The 17,339-nt window shown below is 42.3% G+C and overlaps 1 protein-coding gene across 6 annotated transcripts in view; it reads right to left on the bottom strand.

Annotated features, from left to right (window-relative positions):
• JMJD8 (jumonji domain containing 8) overlaps window positions 1-17,145 on the bottom strand; it is a 32,959-nt gene extending 15,814 nt beyond the window's left edge. For 2 of the 6 annotated variants that reach the window (XM_033962678.1, XM_033962680.1), the window contains exons 1-2: window positions 16,790-17,074; window positions 2,327-2,419 (exon numbers count right to left, since the gene is read on the bottom strand). In XM_033962678.1, coding sequence (XP_033818569.1) covers window positions 2,327-2,419; window positions 16,790-16,878 — 182 coding nt within the window. In that variant the 5' untranslated portion in view covers window positions 16,879-17,074. The other 4 variants (XM_033962679.1, XM_033962681.1, XM_033962682.1 and 1 more) reach the window with 4 other exon arrangements.
• Window positions 17,146-17,339: the final 194 nt, after the last annotated feature.

A 17,339-nucleotide genomic window follows, 5' to 3' on the forward strand; every position in this document is an offset into this window, starting at 1 on the left:
AAACAGAAACCAGAGCCTGAGACCAACATGATTTGAAAAATAAAATGAAGATACAACAAAAAAGTAGAAAATTAATTTTATTTTCTATTTTGTGATTAGAATATGTGATTAGAATATTTGTGATTTGAAATGTGTATCCTGCCAGAGCTGGTGTTAGACTTAGCTGGGGATCACAAATTCCACTGCCTTCTTCAGCTTCCAGCAGGGGAGGGGGGAGACATGATCGAGACGTTCAAATATGTCACAGGCCATATCGAGGTGGAAGAGGATCTCTTTTTCCTTAAAGGACCCACAGCAACAAGAGGGCATCCGTTGAAACTCAGGGGTGGGAAATTTCATGGCGATACCAGAAAATATTTCTTCACTGAAAGGGTGGTTGATCGCTGGAATAATCTTCCACAACAGGTAATTGAGGCAAGCAGCGTGCCAGATTTTAAGAAAAGATGGGATTGGCATGTGGGATCTCTTCATGGAGGTAGTTAGGGGGTGGGCTATTAGTGTGGGCAGACTAGATGGGCCATGGCCCTTTTCTGCCGTCATGTTCTATGTTTCTATGTTTTGGGCTTTCTCTGGCTAGGGGGCAGTGACCCTAGTTGCACCTCACCCCCAAACGCTATCCCTCTTATATGTGATCTTTATGTTTTGCACAATATAGGAAGAAATGCATATTTCTATATGGTATTGTACTACATGCAAAATGTAGCTTCTTGGAATTTTGGTTCAATTTATGTTTATCATTTTTGGTCAGCTATTATGTATTTGACACTCTGAGATTGCGAGTTTGATCACAGTCTGCTCGCTGTGACTCTGGGCAAGTCCACTTAACTCTCCACTTCCCCAGGTACCACAGTCAGAGTGTGAGCCTTTTGGGACAGATAGGGAAAATACTTGAGTACCCAGTTACTATTCAATGTATTGTAAACTGCTTTGGGATCTAGCTAGGTACTTGGGGCCTGGGTTAGCCACTGTTGGAAACAGGATACTGGGCTTGATGGACCTTCAGTCTGTCCCAGTATGGCAACTCTTATGCTTTTATGTTCTTTATGAAAAGAACAGTTAATAAATCCCAATAAATAAATTTGTGTTCTGTAAGTATAACCGGGGAGACAGGGGTTTTGTTGATTCTTGTTCTATATTATTTGTGATTGATAAAATCCACAGTTGTACAGAATATTGGCTCTTTTTATACTTTAATAAGCATAACTATTTGAGGCTTGTGTGGATGGGATCAAACAGAGTTCATGGAGATGGGGGTGGGGAGAAACTTTGTCCCTGTGTCATTCTCTAGCAGTATATTAATACCACAAATAAATAAATTGGCTAATTTTCAAAATACAAATAGGAACATCATCAAACACAGAAGAAAATACAATAAATTTTTTTTTAATAAATGCAATAACTACAAAAACCAAGGGGTCCTTTTATCAAGCCGCGCTAGCGGGGTTAGCGCGTCGGACATTTCATCACGTGCTAACCCCCGCGGCCAGCTAAAAAACTAACGCCTGCTCAATGCAGGCGTTAGCGGCTAGCGCAGCAGGCGGTTTAACGTGCGGTATTACGAGCGTTAAACCCCCACCGCAGCTTGATAAAAGGACCCCATAAAGCAGTAAAAGAAGAAACAAATATTTCTAATGGCAGTGTCTGGAACTGTTGCTGTTTTGCAATAAAAAATTTTGAACAAAAAATAAAAAAGAGATTTTCAAAATAAACTGTTTGCCCATTGAAAGGCAAAATATGGGAGAAAACTATGAAGCTATACCCATTTTGGAAACCCAATCTAAAATTATTTAAAGTTGTCATTTTTCAGGAAGGTCTCTGTCATCCACTCCCCTTCCCAAGCAGAAAACCTAGGAAATGCCAGTAAACTGCGCCAGCACCAAACTGAATGAGACCAACTTTGAGGTCCATTGTCAATATCCACTGGTCTGCCAGAAAGGACTGACTGACTGATACTGTGGTAGCAGCTGCCCTTCCTGGGCTTGTGTGTGCTACCTCTTAGGCACACCGAAGCCAAACTACTTCCGTCCACAGAGATAGCTGAAATGCAGGGATTTTATTCATCTTGAGTGTCCCAGTCCTCTTGAGCCTTGCAGATGTGACCCTGGAGGATCCAAGTTCAGCAGCAACAGCAATGGCTGCTGCCTTCGATAAGAAGCTGATCCGGTCCTGCTTCTAATCTACTATCCGTATGGCTATGCAAGTAATTCTGATTTCTCTAAGCAGGACCATAAAACTATGCAAGAACTGGGGAAATCGGGACAGGTTCAGCTTTCTTGGGTTGATTTGGTTAAAGTGACAATCTAGTAGCAGGGGCTCCGATACCTACTGTTGTATGAACTCTGCATAGGTGAGCGACGCACCTCTTCTCTCCACAGTGCAATGTTTTTCCTCTAAGAGCCTTGTGCTTCTGTTCATCAGCCTGCAGCAGGTGACAGGGAGAAAGTACTTTTTCAGAAAAACACATCCAGAATCCTTTATTATGAATTAATTTTCCCCTAAAGCAAGGTTTCTCAAACTAGTCCTCAGGACACACCAAACCAGTCTAGTTTTAAAGATATCCACAATGAATAAGCATGAGATAGTTTTGCATACAAAGGAGGCACTGCATGCAAATTTATTTCTTGAATATTCATTTTGGATATCCTGAAAATATGGCTGGGTGTATCCCAAGGACTGGGATGAGAACCCCTATGCCAAAGCTACAGTGTAAATGAAGTTATCACTTTCACAAGAAAAGTCTTTTCATTCAAATAGTCTCAGCAGAGTGCTAACAAAATAATTTCTGGGCAAAATTAGAAGACTTTCAGGAGGGAATGAGAATTAGGGGATATGATAACATGATTAGAATTTATGAAGAAACTAAAATCCAGTCAGCTGTGATTAGATATAGATACTGTACAGTCTTGATTATCTGACCATCCGTCATATCTGACAGACACCCGCCCCCTCACACGCACACTTATGTCATTGCACTGCCATTAAGAGTCATGACTTCTCTTTCCATTTTCCAGCGTAGCATAGAGGGAAGTTTTGCACCTGAGACAATTTGTTTTGAACCCGGAACTCATTTTACTGTAAAAACAGCACCGTTGTGGCCTAGGACCCTGCATTTTCTGCCTTTGTTTATGCATGAGATAATCAAAACTGTACTGTATAGATACACTTCTCCCTCCAAATTCATGGGTTTAGGACTAGCGAATTTGGTTATTCGTGAGTTTCTAAACCCTGACTCACCCCCGCCTCCCAGATCTCTCCATGCCATACCTGATGGCATAGCGGTGAAGCAGAGCAGGGGCGATCTTCCTACGCTCCTGCCTCCTGCCATGACCTGCGATTGTAAGTTGTAAAGGTACAGAGCCATGAAAATTCTGAGTTCCTTTCCTCCTTTTATGTGGCCGACTCTGACCCATCCCTTCCCTCCTCCTGCCTCCAGGACCTCTCCACATGTTACCTGGTGGTCTAGCGGTAAAGCGGGGCAGGCGCGATCTTGCTATGCTCCAGCCCCGTGCAGAGCCATCAACAAAAATGGCTGCTATGAGTTCCTGCTGTAATCTCATGAGACCACGGGAACTCATGGCAGCCATTTTTGTTGACAGCTCTGCAAGGGGCAGGAATGTAGGAAGGTTCCTCCAATACTCAACTCAATAGAAAACCTTCCAGTCAATTGATACAATCTCTTGGTGGCTTAAATGTAACTTAAAAATCAATTTTTGTGCTAGCTATACCTCATAATAACACCTCATCTTAGGAGTGAGATTCTTATGTTGAGGATAGTCTCAATTTCCAAGTTTACTGCTAGTGCAGATCTTAATACTTGCATTCTGCCAGAAGAGCTTCCTTCTGGAGCTCTCGGGATATAGTATATCAATTTATAATCCTGTCAGGGCTTATCAATGAACTTTCAATAGCTTCAATACTATGAATTTAAAAAAAGCTATTTTAACATTTAATTCATCATTAACCATTAAGTTAAATATAAAATAGTTTTATTAATTTTATGAAATAATCTTAAATATACCTCATATAACATCACCATACATATAGAGCCCACCCAATTCATACATTAACTATAAAATCCCCCTAAAAAGATTTCATGAAATGTTCACCCATCACTTGGATATAGCAGCAATCAAATAGCACCAATATCCACCAACCAGCATACAAAATGTTTGGATTCAAAGTTCTCACTCATAAATATTCATAATTTGCTTCAATTGCATTTATCCCATTGATGTTCAGTGATGTCCAGTTCACCCATACACAATGTTCTCATACAGCTTGACACGATTCACGTGTTTCGCCACCAGGCGTCTTCAGGAACTTACTGGGTATGACTCCATTTCAAATTAACATGCTTGAAATTTCATATACAGCAATTCATATGGTCAGAGTGTCCAAACCAGGATTACCCATTCAACTTCAAATTGAAAGGAATGCACTGCTTTCATTGTATGCTAATAGATCTCATGCATATTCATTGGGGAAATCCTGAAAACCCGACTGGATTGCGGCCCTTGAAGACCAACATTTGACACCCCTGGTCTACAGGGAAAGCTGATCAATGTCATCTTGATCTAAGTATATGCTCCAACGACAGACGCAGAAGATGAAGATATAGAGTTGTTCTACAAACAACTTCAAAATTAAATAGATCAAATGCCAAAACAAGATCTACTAATCATTATGGGGGATTTCAATGCCAAAGTAGGAAGCACACCTGAAAATGCAGTGGTTGGACAGCACAGCATAGAAGAAAGAAATGAAGCTAGTGATAACTTAGTACAGTTTTGCAAAATGAACCAACTGTCAATCATGAATACGCATTTCCAATACCACAAACGTTGCCACTACACATAGACCTCTTCAAATGGCATGCATCAAAATCAAATCTGCATAGGACAGAGATGGAAATCTGAAGTTTTGACTGCAAGGACTAAACCAGGAGCTTATTGTGGAAGTGACCACAAGCTTTTGACATGAAAGATCAAAGTAAAGGTTTGCAAGAAGATCATTAGAGACCTCCCAAAATATTACATTGAAAATATTCCATCAGGCTATGGGATAAAACTAGACAACAGATTTGCTTGTCTTGATACAGAAGATAGAGATAATTAGTGATGAAGCTAACACCCCCACAAAAAAAAAAACAACAACCCAAAAACACTCCAGAAGAGAATGAAAGCCAAGAAATTGCCTAGGATCTCAGAAGAAATTAGAAAAGTAGCAGAACAAAAAAGACAAGCAAAACTTTCCTTGATAAGAGAAAAAGTATCACAAATTATCTGCGTGTTTCAACATCAAGTTTGGCAAGATAAAGAAAAATAGCTAAAGAATATTTGTCAGAAAATTGAATCGGAACAAGTAAACAGAAAAACCAGATTAGCATATCAGGAGGTTAAGAGATTGCGGCTGAAAATCCAGCCTAGATTAGGGATGGTTAAAGACACCAATGGAATTATATTGAATGATCCAGAAAGCATTAAAAAGAGATGGAAAGAATATACATAAAATCTATACAAAAAAGACAATGAGAATAATATTGGGGAAATTGAACTGGAAACTGATGTTAAAGAAGAACCAGATATTTTAAAAGAAGACATCATAGCAGCAATTAAAACTTTATCGAAAAACAAGTCACCTGGTTTTGATGATATTCCAATTGAATTAATCAAAGGTACTGAAGATGCTATCATGGCCCTCACTCGACTGTGTCAACAGATTTGGAAGGAAAAAACTTGGTCAACCTATTAGAGAACATCATCGTTCATACCTATACCAAAGAAAGGTGATGTCAAGGACTGTAACAATTACAGAACGATTGCATTAATTCCACATACCAGCAAAATATTGCTGAAAATAATACAATGAAGATCTAAGATGGCGGATTGGGAGTAGCTGTGGAGAAGCCGACGCGCTCATGGTGTGGATTCCCTGCGAGCTATGGTAAAAAGGAAGTCTAAACTTCGGGTATTCCCCGTTGAGGCAGCAGCACCATTGGGCCCGATGGACGTCTTCGTGGAGCGCGGCTCACGAACGCCACAGCCGGAGGATGCCATGGCTGGAGAGACTGCACAGGCTGAGGTGCGGGATCTCTCCTTTGAGGCTGTTATTCTGTCTCCGGACGAGCGAAGACCGCCTAGCTGTCCTGCAGCGACGGAGGAGTCGCTTGTCGACTCGCTGGCTCGAGATGCCCTCTTGCTGTCCTCTCCGTTTGGGAGGACTAACCCTGGAAGGGGGGAAGGAAGAGTTTTCAAGATCACAGCAAGCGGTGAGGAGTTCACAGCAAGCCCAAGGAAACTCTTCAAGTACCCTGGCGGCTACAGGTATTTCAGTAGCCCAAGGAAATCTTTTGATAAATGAAGTGGTATCTGGCTCGATGGGCACTGCAGGGATACCTGGAACTGAGATTGTTCCCTTGCAAAGGCCCAAGGTAATTACGATGGAATCCATATGGGAGGCCATATCCAATATGCAAACTTTACTGGGGAGTTAAATTCAACAATTATCTTTGCGCTGTACTACTGTTATATCGGAAAATTTGGAACTTAAAGATAAAGTAACAGGTCTGGAAAATAAAATGAGTGACATTGAGCCTAAAGTAAAAACTTTGGAAGTACAAGCCCTGACTTGGGATAAGGACAGTGCTAGTTTGCACTTTAAACAAGAAATGTTGGAAAATTCTGTTAGAAGATGTAATCTTCGGATCATCAATTTTCCAAAAGTACAAACAACAACTGCCCTAGTTATGTTTAAAAAATATTTGTCAGAAATTTTGAAGGTACCAGAAACTTTGTACCCACCTCTCACAAAAATATATTACCTGCCAACGAGAGTTAAATCTCAAAATCCAAATCAACAGAATTTATCTGTTGATAGTTTGGATTTAACACACTTTCTAGAGAGGTCGGATACTGAGAATCAGGTCCCCGCTACATTAATAGTACAGTTTGCAATTGATTCAGACAGGGATTGGTTGATTAAAATGTTTTTTAAGCATAGAGATGTTCATTAGGATGTACCCTGATGTATCTCGCTCGACCCAGAAAAGAAGAAAACAATTCTTAATATTGAGACCACAGGCTGTTCAGCTAGGGGCGACCTTCGTCCTAAGATATCTCTGTAAATGCGTTTTGACATATGGGGGGATTAGATATGTATTTTATGATTCACAGCATTTATCTAAATGTATTTCTGATAGAGAATCTTCATGAGCTTCTTTGTTCTCCTGTTAAGCTCTAAAAAAAAAATTGGTTCAAGAGCACTCAAAACGCCTATCTTGTTTGCCTTATACTAAATTGCTTTGATGACTTATTTCAGTCTTTTTCATCAGCTTCGTCTCCAAATTTGTGGACTAATAATGCGGTGTATAGTTTAATTTTCTTTAGCTGTTTGGAAATTTGATTTAATTTCAATCTACAGTGTATGTTTTCTTTTATTGACCTGTAATTGTTGTCAATTATTAAAATTATAAATAAAGAATTTAAAAAAATAATAATACAATGAAGACTACAATCATACGTTGAGCAAGAACTACCCGAAGTTCAGGCTGGTTTCAGTAAAGATCGAGGAACAAGAGACATTATTGCCAATGTTAGATAGATACTGAAGAAGAGCAAGGAATACCAAAAGCCCCTATACTTTTGCTTCATCAATTACAGCAAAGCTTTTGACTGTGTGGAGAAATCTTGCACAAACAGGAATGCCCAAACACATAACTCAACTGATAAAGAGCCTCTATGAAAATCAAGAAGCTGTAGTGAGAACAGAATATGTCAACACGGATTAGTTTCCAATAAAATGTGGCATTAGATAAGGATGCATCTTGTCACCTTACCTGATCAACCTTTAGTGAAGCCATCTTCAGAAAAGCAAATTTGGAAGAAGAAAGAGTTGGTTTCAAAGCTGGTGGACGAAATATAAACAACCTATGCTAAGCAGATGTTACAATGCTCATCACCAGCAGCAAAAAAGACATGCTGTATCTACTGAGAAAAGGCAAAGCTGAAAGTCATAACATGGAATTAGAACTGAACATAAGTAAGACGAAGATCATGAAAATTATTAAGATTTTAGCTCGCAGGTGATAGAATTGAAGTTGTAAAGGATTTCAATATCCTAGGCTCTTTTGTAAATGAAGTAGCAACTAGCAGGGAATAAATACTCCGCAGAATAGCACTGGGTCACTCTTCAATGAAGGCTCTTGACAAAGTATTCAAAGGCAAGGAAATAACATTCCAAACGAAGCTCAGACTTGTTGATGGACTTATTTTCTCAGTGGTCAATTACAGATGCGAAAGCTGGATAGTATGAAAAAGAGACAGAAAGAAGATTGACTCATTTTTTAGCTTTGGTGCTGGAGAAGGATGTTATGAATGCCGTGGACCGCCAGAAGAACCTGCTTGGTAACCTTCAGTTGTTTTTCCCTGCAGCCTATTGGCTAACTAAGCTTCATTAGGAATGTTTGGCAGTGGGCTACAGGGGAGGGGGAAGGAGGGAACAGTAGCTACAGTAACAGTGCCTTAGCAACCTTATGTCCTGGGTTTTTCTTGCAGCGCATTGGCTGGCTAAGCTTCAGTTATCTTTGTTTCACTTTCCATGCTTCCCCCAGCTTGCATAAACTTCAGCAGTGTTCTCCCTTTTACATTCCATATCTCTTGCCTCAGCCTCTCTTTCCCTCGGAACCCATTAGCTACACTGCAGGTTTTCTTCTTTAGCTAGTCAATAAGCTGCAGAGGAGATAGGGCATCATCCTTCATTCCTGATTTTCTGTGTAGCCTATTTACTGACTAAGCTTCCTTAGGAATGTCTGACCAATGGGCTGCAGGGGTAGGTAGGAGCAGAACCTACAGAGACAGTGCCTTAGCAGCCTTCAGTCTTGTTTTTCCCTGTAGCCTATTGGCTAAGTAAACTTCCAGTAGCTGCTAAGAGAGTGCCTTAGCTACCTGCTTAGCAACCTTCAGTCTTGTTTATCCCTGCAGCCTACTGGCTGGCTAAGCTTCCTTATCTGACCAATGGGCTGCGGGGGGAGGGGGCACAGGAACATCTGAAAAATCCCCCGTTTGACCTCCCTCAAATTAATTTGGCAAACTTCAGACCTATCTAAATCACTTTCTCATATTGAAAACCGTAAATTGACTCCATTTCATCAAAATCCTTAGAGACATTTTCAAGATGACAGTCAGAGTTTACTCACTTTATATAATAGGATAAATAAACAACCAATGGGCTTGCTTGCATACCAAAACTTTTGCCAGAGTTCTAGCCTGCAACCCAACCTGGCGCCATCTCTAGCAGTATTTAAATCCACACTAAAAGCCCATTTTTTAATGTTGCTTTCAACTCCTAACTTCCACTCACCATAAAATTACCTGCCATTCTCTGCAAAAAACTCCCCAAACCCCCCCCATATGTTCTGTCTGTTCAAATTAGATTGTAAGCTCGTCTAAGTGGGGACCATCTGTTGCATGTCGAATGTACAGCACCACATACACTTTTCTGCACTATAGAAATTATAAATAGTAGTAGTGGTAACCTGGCATCCTTGATAACAGCACCTCTACTGCCCACTGTTCTATATGCTCTTCTCACCACGGTGCAGTTGCTTAAAATCTTTTTTTATTAATTACCTATATACCACTGACTGGTGTTTTAAGTTTTTTTCAGTTACCCATCTCAAAATAAATGAGTTCTAAGACAACACATTTTTCTCTAGATGCCAATACATTAATACCAACTCAAGCAAACTGTCTGCTTCTCTGGTATTCTACACCAGTGTTTCTCAACTTCTTTAAGCCAAGTACCCCATAAGTCTAACAAATATCAACCGAGTACCCCCGCCCAAGCTGCGCCCCAGACCTGACCCCCCATAATAATTGTACTAATTGTAATGCAATTTCTTCCATTCATTTTTCATATACACACAATATAATCTTATTAACAATACATAATGGTAACCACAAATTAAAAAACACAAAGCATACTGTACGCAGAGAAATTGTTAATTATCATTTATATTTGGGGTTTTTTCAAAGAGGTCAAGGTAGATGACTTAAAAATATGCAATGTCACCTCAGGAACAGCTACAAAAAAATAGACAAATATAGTGCAGATATAAATTTTCAAAACTGACACATTTTGATCACTATATTGAAAATAAAATCATTTTCCCTACCTTTGTTGTCTGATGATTTTATTAGTCTCTGGTTACACTTCCTTCTAACTGTGCATCCAACAATTCTTTCTTTCTGCCTCCTGCACGCTTTCTCTCCTCTTGACCTCATTCCCTTCCCCAACCATCTCTCTCTGTCCTCCATAAGTCCAACTTTTCTTCCTCTCTCCTCCATCCCCATTAGCAACATGTCTCCCTCTCTCTCTCACTCACCATCTGTCTCTCATTTCCTTCCTTGCTGCAAAAGGAGTGGAGAGAGAGATTGAGATCCATAGAGCATTTCTCCCACTCCCTCTACTGCCACATCCAACATTTCTTCCTCTCTTATCCCCTGGATCAAGTGCTGCATCTTTCACCACTGCCCACCAGCCCCACACCCAACATTTCTCCTATCACCCCTCTCCAGCACATGCCACATCTCTCCCTCCATTCCCTCCATCACTATGTCCAACATTCCTCCCCCATTGCATCCCTTTCAATCTGTCCCACTGTTCCCTCTCCATGACCATATCCAAAATTTCTCCCTCTCATCCTTCTCTTCCCAATGCATCTCTACCTCACTCTCTCTCTCTGCCTCAAAATTTTCCTCTTTCTTCTTTACCCCATGTGCACCATCTCTTTCCCTCTCTCACACACTCATGCCCAACAATTCTCTTTCTATTCCCTCCCTCCCTTCTGTGTTCCAAGTTCATGCCCCTCCCTTCCTCCTTCAACATGCATCTTTTCCCTTCTTCCTTTTCCCTTCCAGCCATGTGCACCTCCTCTCTCTATTTCCTTCCATTCCACTTTATCCATGTGCACCTTATTTCTCTCTCTTCATTTCCTCTTCATCCATGTGCATATTTTCTCTTTCTCTTCAGTTTCCCTTCCCTCTCCTCCATCCATGTGCACTTCCTCTTCTTTCTTCCCTTCCTCTCCATCCCATAAGCATATCCCTTCTCCTCCATCCATGCCCAGCATTTCTCCATACCCATCCATCCATCCAGCCTTATCAACTCTCTCTCCATTTCCCCACATCCCTCAGTCCAACATCGCTCCCTCTCTCCTCCTCCCCCGGCAAGTCCAGTGTTTCTCCTCTTCTAACCTTCCTCCTTCTGCTGCCTTATCATAGAAACATAGAAGATGATGGCAGAGAAGGGCTACAGCCCATTAAGTCTGCCCACTCTGCTTACCCACCCCCTGTCCATGCCCTAATGACCCAATTTCCTTATCTTGACCCTCGTAGGGATCCCACATGGGTATCCCATTTATTCTTAAAGTCTGGTACGCTGTCTGCCTCGATCACCTGCATTGGAAGCTTGTTCCAATGATCAACCACTCTCTCTGTGAAGAAATACTTTCTGGTGTCGCCATGAAATTTTCCGCCCCTGAGTTTGAGCGGTCCCTTGAGAAAGAAAATATCATCTTCCACTTCGACACGTCCCGTGAGGTACTTAAATGTTTCGATCATATCTCCCCTCTCCCTACGTTCCTCAAGAGTGTAGAGCTGCAATTTGTTCAGTCTCTCTTCGTACGAGAGACCCTTGAGCCCCGAGATCATCCTGGTGGCCGTCCGTTGAACCGATTCAATTCTGCGCACATCTTTACTGTAATGTGGCCTCCAGAATTGCACACAGTACTCCAGATGAGGTCTCACCATGGCCCTGTACAACGGCATTATGACTTCAGGCTTTCAGCTGACGAAACTTCTATTGATACAACCCAATATCTGCCTTGCCTTAGATGAAGCCTTCTCCACTTGATTGGCAGTTTTCATGTCTGCACTGATGATTACTCCTAAATCTCGTTCTGCTGAAGTCCTAGTTAAAGTTTCTCCGTTCAAGAAGTACGTCCTGCATGGATTTCCGCTTCCGAAGTGCATGACCTTACATTTCTTAGCATTGAAGCCTAGCTGCCAGGTTGAGGACCAACTTTCCAATGTAAGCAGGTCCTGCGCCATATAATTCTGTAAACTGCATTCACTTACTATATTACATAGTTTGGCGTCATCGGCGAATAGTGTTATTTTACCTTGAAGCCCTTGAGTCAGATCCCCTATGAATATGTTGAAAAGGAGTGGACCCAGGACCGAGCCCTGCGGCACTCCACTGGTCACCTCCGATGTTTTAGAGAGGGTACCATTAACCACCACCCTCTGAAGTCTGCCACTCAGCCAATCATTGACCCATGCAGTTAGTGTCTCTCCTAACCCCATCGATTCCATCTTGCTTAGCAGCCTGCGGTGTGGGACACTGTCAAAAGCTTTCCTGAAGTCCAGGTACACGACGTCCAAAGACTCTCCCAAGTCCAACTTTCTTGTTACCCAGTCAAAGAAGCTGATGAGATTGGATTGGCAGGACCTACCCTTGGTGAATCCATGCTGACTGGGATCCCGAAGATTCCCTTCATTCAAGATCGTGTCCAATTTGCTTTTAATTAGTGTTTCCATGAGTTTGCACACTATTGATGTGAGACTCACAGGTCTATAATTCACAGCCTCTGCCCTGCAACCCTTTTTATGCAGAGGAACGACATTAGCTAATTTCCAGTCCAGGGGAACTTTCCCCTTACTTAGGGAGAGATTGAATAGCTCAGCCAACGGTTTCGCCAGGACATCGCTCAATTCTCTGAGCACTCTTGGGTGCAAATTGTCTGGTCCCATGGCTTTGTTCACCTTGAGTCTTGCCAGTTCACTGTAAACTTCACAAATTCTGAAACGGGTCTTCTGTGCTTTGTGTTGCCTTCAACTGCGGACCGTGTCCCGGTGCCTCACAGGTGAAGACTGAGCAGAAGTATTCATTCAGTAGTTCGGCTTTATCGGAATCTGCTTCCACGTAACTTCCATCCGGTCTTCTAAGGCGTACTATCCCGCCTGTGTTCCTTTTTCTGTCACTAATATACCTGAAGAAGGATTTGTCCCCCTTTTTAATGTTTTTTGCCAGAATTTCTTTCACTCAAAGTTTTGCCTCCCTAACTGCCATTTTGACCGCTGTAGACCTGGTCCTATATTCTACTTTTGCCTCTCTTTTCTCCGTGCGCTTGTAGGAGAGAAACGCTTTTTTCTTCTCCTTAATGAGGTGCGAGATCTCCGCGGTGAACCATTGGGGTTTATTGTTTCTTTGTCGTTTATTTACTGATTTTATGAAGCGGCTAGTTGCTTCATGTATGGTTGATTTCAGTGTTAACCACTTAGCTTCTACATCATCGGTCTCCGCTTGGTCCTGCAGCGTCTGATGGACGAAATCTCCCATGCGTGCGAAGTCTGTGCCCCGGAAATTGAGTACCTTTGTTTTCGTGTTTGATCTAGGGAAGCCTTTCCTAAGGTTGAACCATACTATGTTGTGGTCGCTGGAGGCTAGCGTATCTCCTACTGAGACCTCTGAGACGCTTTCCCCGTTGGTGAGTACCAGGTCGAGGATCGCCTGGGCCCTAGTGGGCTCCGTTACCATTTGTTTGAGACGTGCTCCCTTTATGGAGGTTAAGAGCCTCCTGCTACCGCTGGTTGTCGCTGAAAATGAGTTCCAGTCTGCATCAGGCATATTGAAGTCCCCTAGCAGTACAGCTTCTCCTCGTAGAGTGATATTCTCTATGTCTTCAATTAATTCTGCGTCCATGTCTTCCAGTTGTCTTGGGGGTCTGTATACCACACCTAGATACAGGCATTTTTCTCTGCCTCTTGCCAGGTTTACCCAGAGGGACTCCCCGGTGTACTTGACATCTGTGATCCTGGTGGTTTTGATGTCCTCTTTAATGTATAGAGCTACCCCCCCTCCTAACCTGCCCTCTCTGTCCTGATGAAGTAGATTGTAGCCCGGTATAGCCATATCCCACCCATGTGAGTCCGTGAACCAAGTTTCAGATATTGCCACCACATCTAGGTCGGCATTCCTTATTTCAGCCTCCAATTCTAGAATTTTGTTACCTAAACTGTGTGCATTGACATACATGGCCCTCCATATCTTGTGTTTGCTAAGTCCCTGTGAGGCGTATCCTACCCGAGTCGGTGTGACTCCCAAAGAACTGTTTTCAATGTGGGTACTTACCTTGGACATGGAAGCGGAGTTTCGACTCACCTCATCAGGATAATTCCTTTCTGCACTAATATGTGAATGGGTACCCTCCCCCGACTTACCTAGTTTAAAGCCCTGTGAAGCAGGCGGGCTAGTCGGTGTCCAAAGACGTTCTTACCCCTACTGGTCAGATGGAGTCCGTCTGGTCCCTGAAGTCCTTGTAGCGCTTCCCCATGGTTTAGGAATCCGAAGTTAATATCCCAGCACCATCCCTGTAACCACTCGTTCGTCCTCAGGATATGTTCATCTCTGGCTCTTCCCTTGCCTCTAACTGGGAGGATCGATGAGAAAACCACCTGCGCTCCTGTCCGCTTCAGCCTCTCACCCAGTGCTCCAAAGTCTCTGGTGATGGTCTCCGGTGTGTTCCTGGCAGTGTCATTGGTTCCTATGTGGACAAGAAGCATAGGAAAGTGGTCTCGGGGCGTGAGTAGTCTATCCAGACTGGCGGTGACATCTCGTATCCTGGCTGCCTGACCTGGAATCTGGATTCCACACAGGGCTTGGTATCAACTTCAATGAAGAGCCTTCATGTCCACGCACTCAGGAAGGCCCTGTCGGCTCCACCTACTTTGACACGTTTGCGTCAGAAGGACAGTACCAACAATGCCTCGTGAGCGGATAGACTCAAAGGCTCTGTGTCAGTTATGCTAGTGCCAATGCCGGGCCTTGTATAGACTCTGGACTCCCTAACAGGAAGCGGGAGGGTGGCAGAAGATAGAGGGCTCTTCATTGCTGGAGTTAGCTTGGTGTTGCCCAGACTGTAGGGTCACCCTGGCTAACCCAGAAGGCAGAGGGAAGCTAGCTTAACTAACGCAGAGAATTTGAGTCTATCACTTGTGAGGCCCTGTTGGTACCGCCCCTCCGACGCAAACATGTCAAAGTGGGTGGAGCCAAAAGGAACTTCCTGAGTGCATGGACGTGAAGGCTTTTTGGCGGAGGTGGGCATGCCACTGGAGGAAGGGGGATCGGGGAGACTCACACCACATACCCCCCCCCAAGCAGCAAGTGTACTTTTACTGCATGTTGAGAAACATTGCTCTACACTGTAAATTAAACATAAAAAATTACTATATTTAAATCAGTCCCATCCCCCAATATCTTTTACCTAATCTCTCATCTCTGTTGCCATCATTGTCCCCTACATCTACCCAAAGCATGCCCAGCCTTCACCACCTTTAACAGGACATCATTTCAGATATCCACCACCTTCTTTGCCTTAAGCTACACAGAAAATGATGAAAAACTGTATTGAACTTTAGGATTTCTGAAATGTTTGTTTGTCTGGCTGGCAAGATCTCATTAACAGAAACAGGATGCATCTCTGATGCATGTGAGCAACAGTGCATTCTGTATGTCCAGCAAGTTCTCGTGAGCATTCTGTAATACTATTTAGTACAAACAAGGAATGGAGCAGAGTTGGTAAGCGCCCTTCCATGACAAAACATCTTATTGGCTTCTGAAGCAATTAAAATCTCATCTTAGCTATGAGAACTATGGAAGCATATGATGTCTCCTTTCAGGTGAAGACTCATCATTGTTAGGTGTAACATATTAGATAAATAGCTGCCACGATGGCAGAACAATTTCATATCTTGATTTTGATGGCATACCCATGCAGCACTGTTCTTCCATCAACAATTACTTAGCTTTCCCCCAAAAAATTCACTTTGTTATCCGTTAGAAAGAAAGTCTCTGATTGAAACCACAAAGTAAAAACAGCAAGAACAAAATCAAACTATACTCACTACTAACCTAATTTTAGCTGCCTTTACTGAACCAAATGATGTTTTCAGGATTTAGCTCATGCCTTTTTCTGTATTACACTTCTCCCTCCGTATTTGCAGTTTCGATTATTCACGGTTTTTAGCTTGCTGACGCCCCCCCCCCCCCCCGCTGATTCCCAGTACTTTCTTCACCGTGTTTTGCCTCTCCTTCAGGAACAGGCCAGGTCTCGCACCATGTTATTCACGGTTTCACCATATTCACAATGGTTTTTAATAGAAAACAGCAAATAATATGAAAAAGTTATTTGAGGTTTTTCTGTATTTGCAGTTCTGTTAATCCCCCTATCACAGCGAATACGGAGGAAGAAGTTGTAGTTCAAGGCCAATTACATTCAGGTACAGTAAGTTGCTATTTTCTTATTTGCGGAGGCTTACAGTCATGTTACTTGACCAAGATCATAAGGAAATTTTTACAGTTACAAGTATCCTGCCAACAAATTAACAGCACACTACTGGTTCATATTACATCAATAAAGCCAAGTTCCTTCTGTGCAGTGTTCCAAGTCATTATCTTCCTGAAAATTGGACATAATCCAGTATGTTTTGAATAACAATATAGTTTGCAATAGAGGTTGCATAACATTGCTGAAAATACTGTATATTTACATTATTCCATGAGCTATGAAATACTAAGCCCCACCATACAATTTTTAGGGGTTTAAATGCATCAAAAATATTAAACACTATGTGAAGTTATTCACTACCGCCAAGAGCAATCGCAGGCCAACAACATAACATGCGGTTTTAATTAATTATTCCAAACAATCTAACAAGACCGTCTTACTTACCACCCCCCATCCCACTTTAGATATTCTGAATGTTCAGCAAGTATCTGTGAGGTGAATGCCAGGAAGAAAAAGTGTTCCAACAATGCCATCCGCAGCCAAAAGATTTGTGAAAATCAGCTGTTATAACCACTTTCTTCACTCTGGGATTTCTAAGAGGCAACAAAAAAAATAGTGAGACCTATCAACCCCAACTGAATTAAGAAAGGGAACCACACCAGCTTTAAAGCCACTCTCCTACGTTGTTCCAAAGTGTTGATGTCAAATAAAAAAATCTGAAGCTTAATTACATACCATTAAAAAACCCAACCCAAAACAAACAGTACTCCAGTAACACAACGTAGTGGAACCCTTCTGCGCATGAACACGAGACGTCACCGCCTCCATACCCCGCTTGCAGTTTGCCGCAGCCATAGTATTGCGCATGCTCCTTTCAGAAGGCTGTTTCAATAGAAAACAAAAGCAAAACCAAAAAACCCAAAGAAAAAAAATGCGCGAAACTGATTCTGTGATGCCCACATTTCAAAATGATTGGGATGCCAAACCCAATACT

Source organism: Geotrypetes seraphini, chromosome 11 (genome assembly GCF_902459505.1).
Source record: "Geotrypetes seraphini chromosome 11, aGeoSer1.1, whole genome shotgun sequence".
NCBI classification, from domain to species: Eukaryota; Metazoa; Chordata; class Amphibia; order Gymnophiona; family Dermophiidae; genus Geotrypetes; species Geotrypetes seraphini.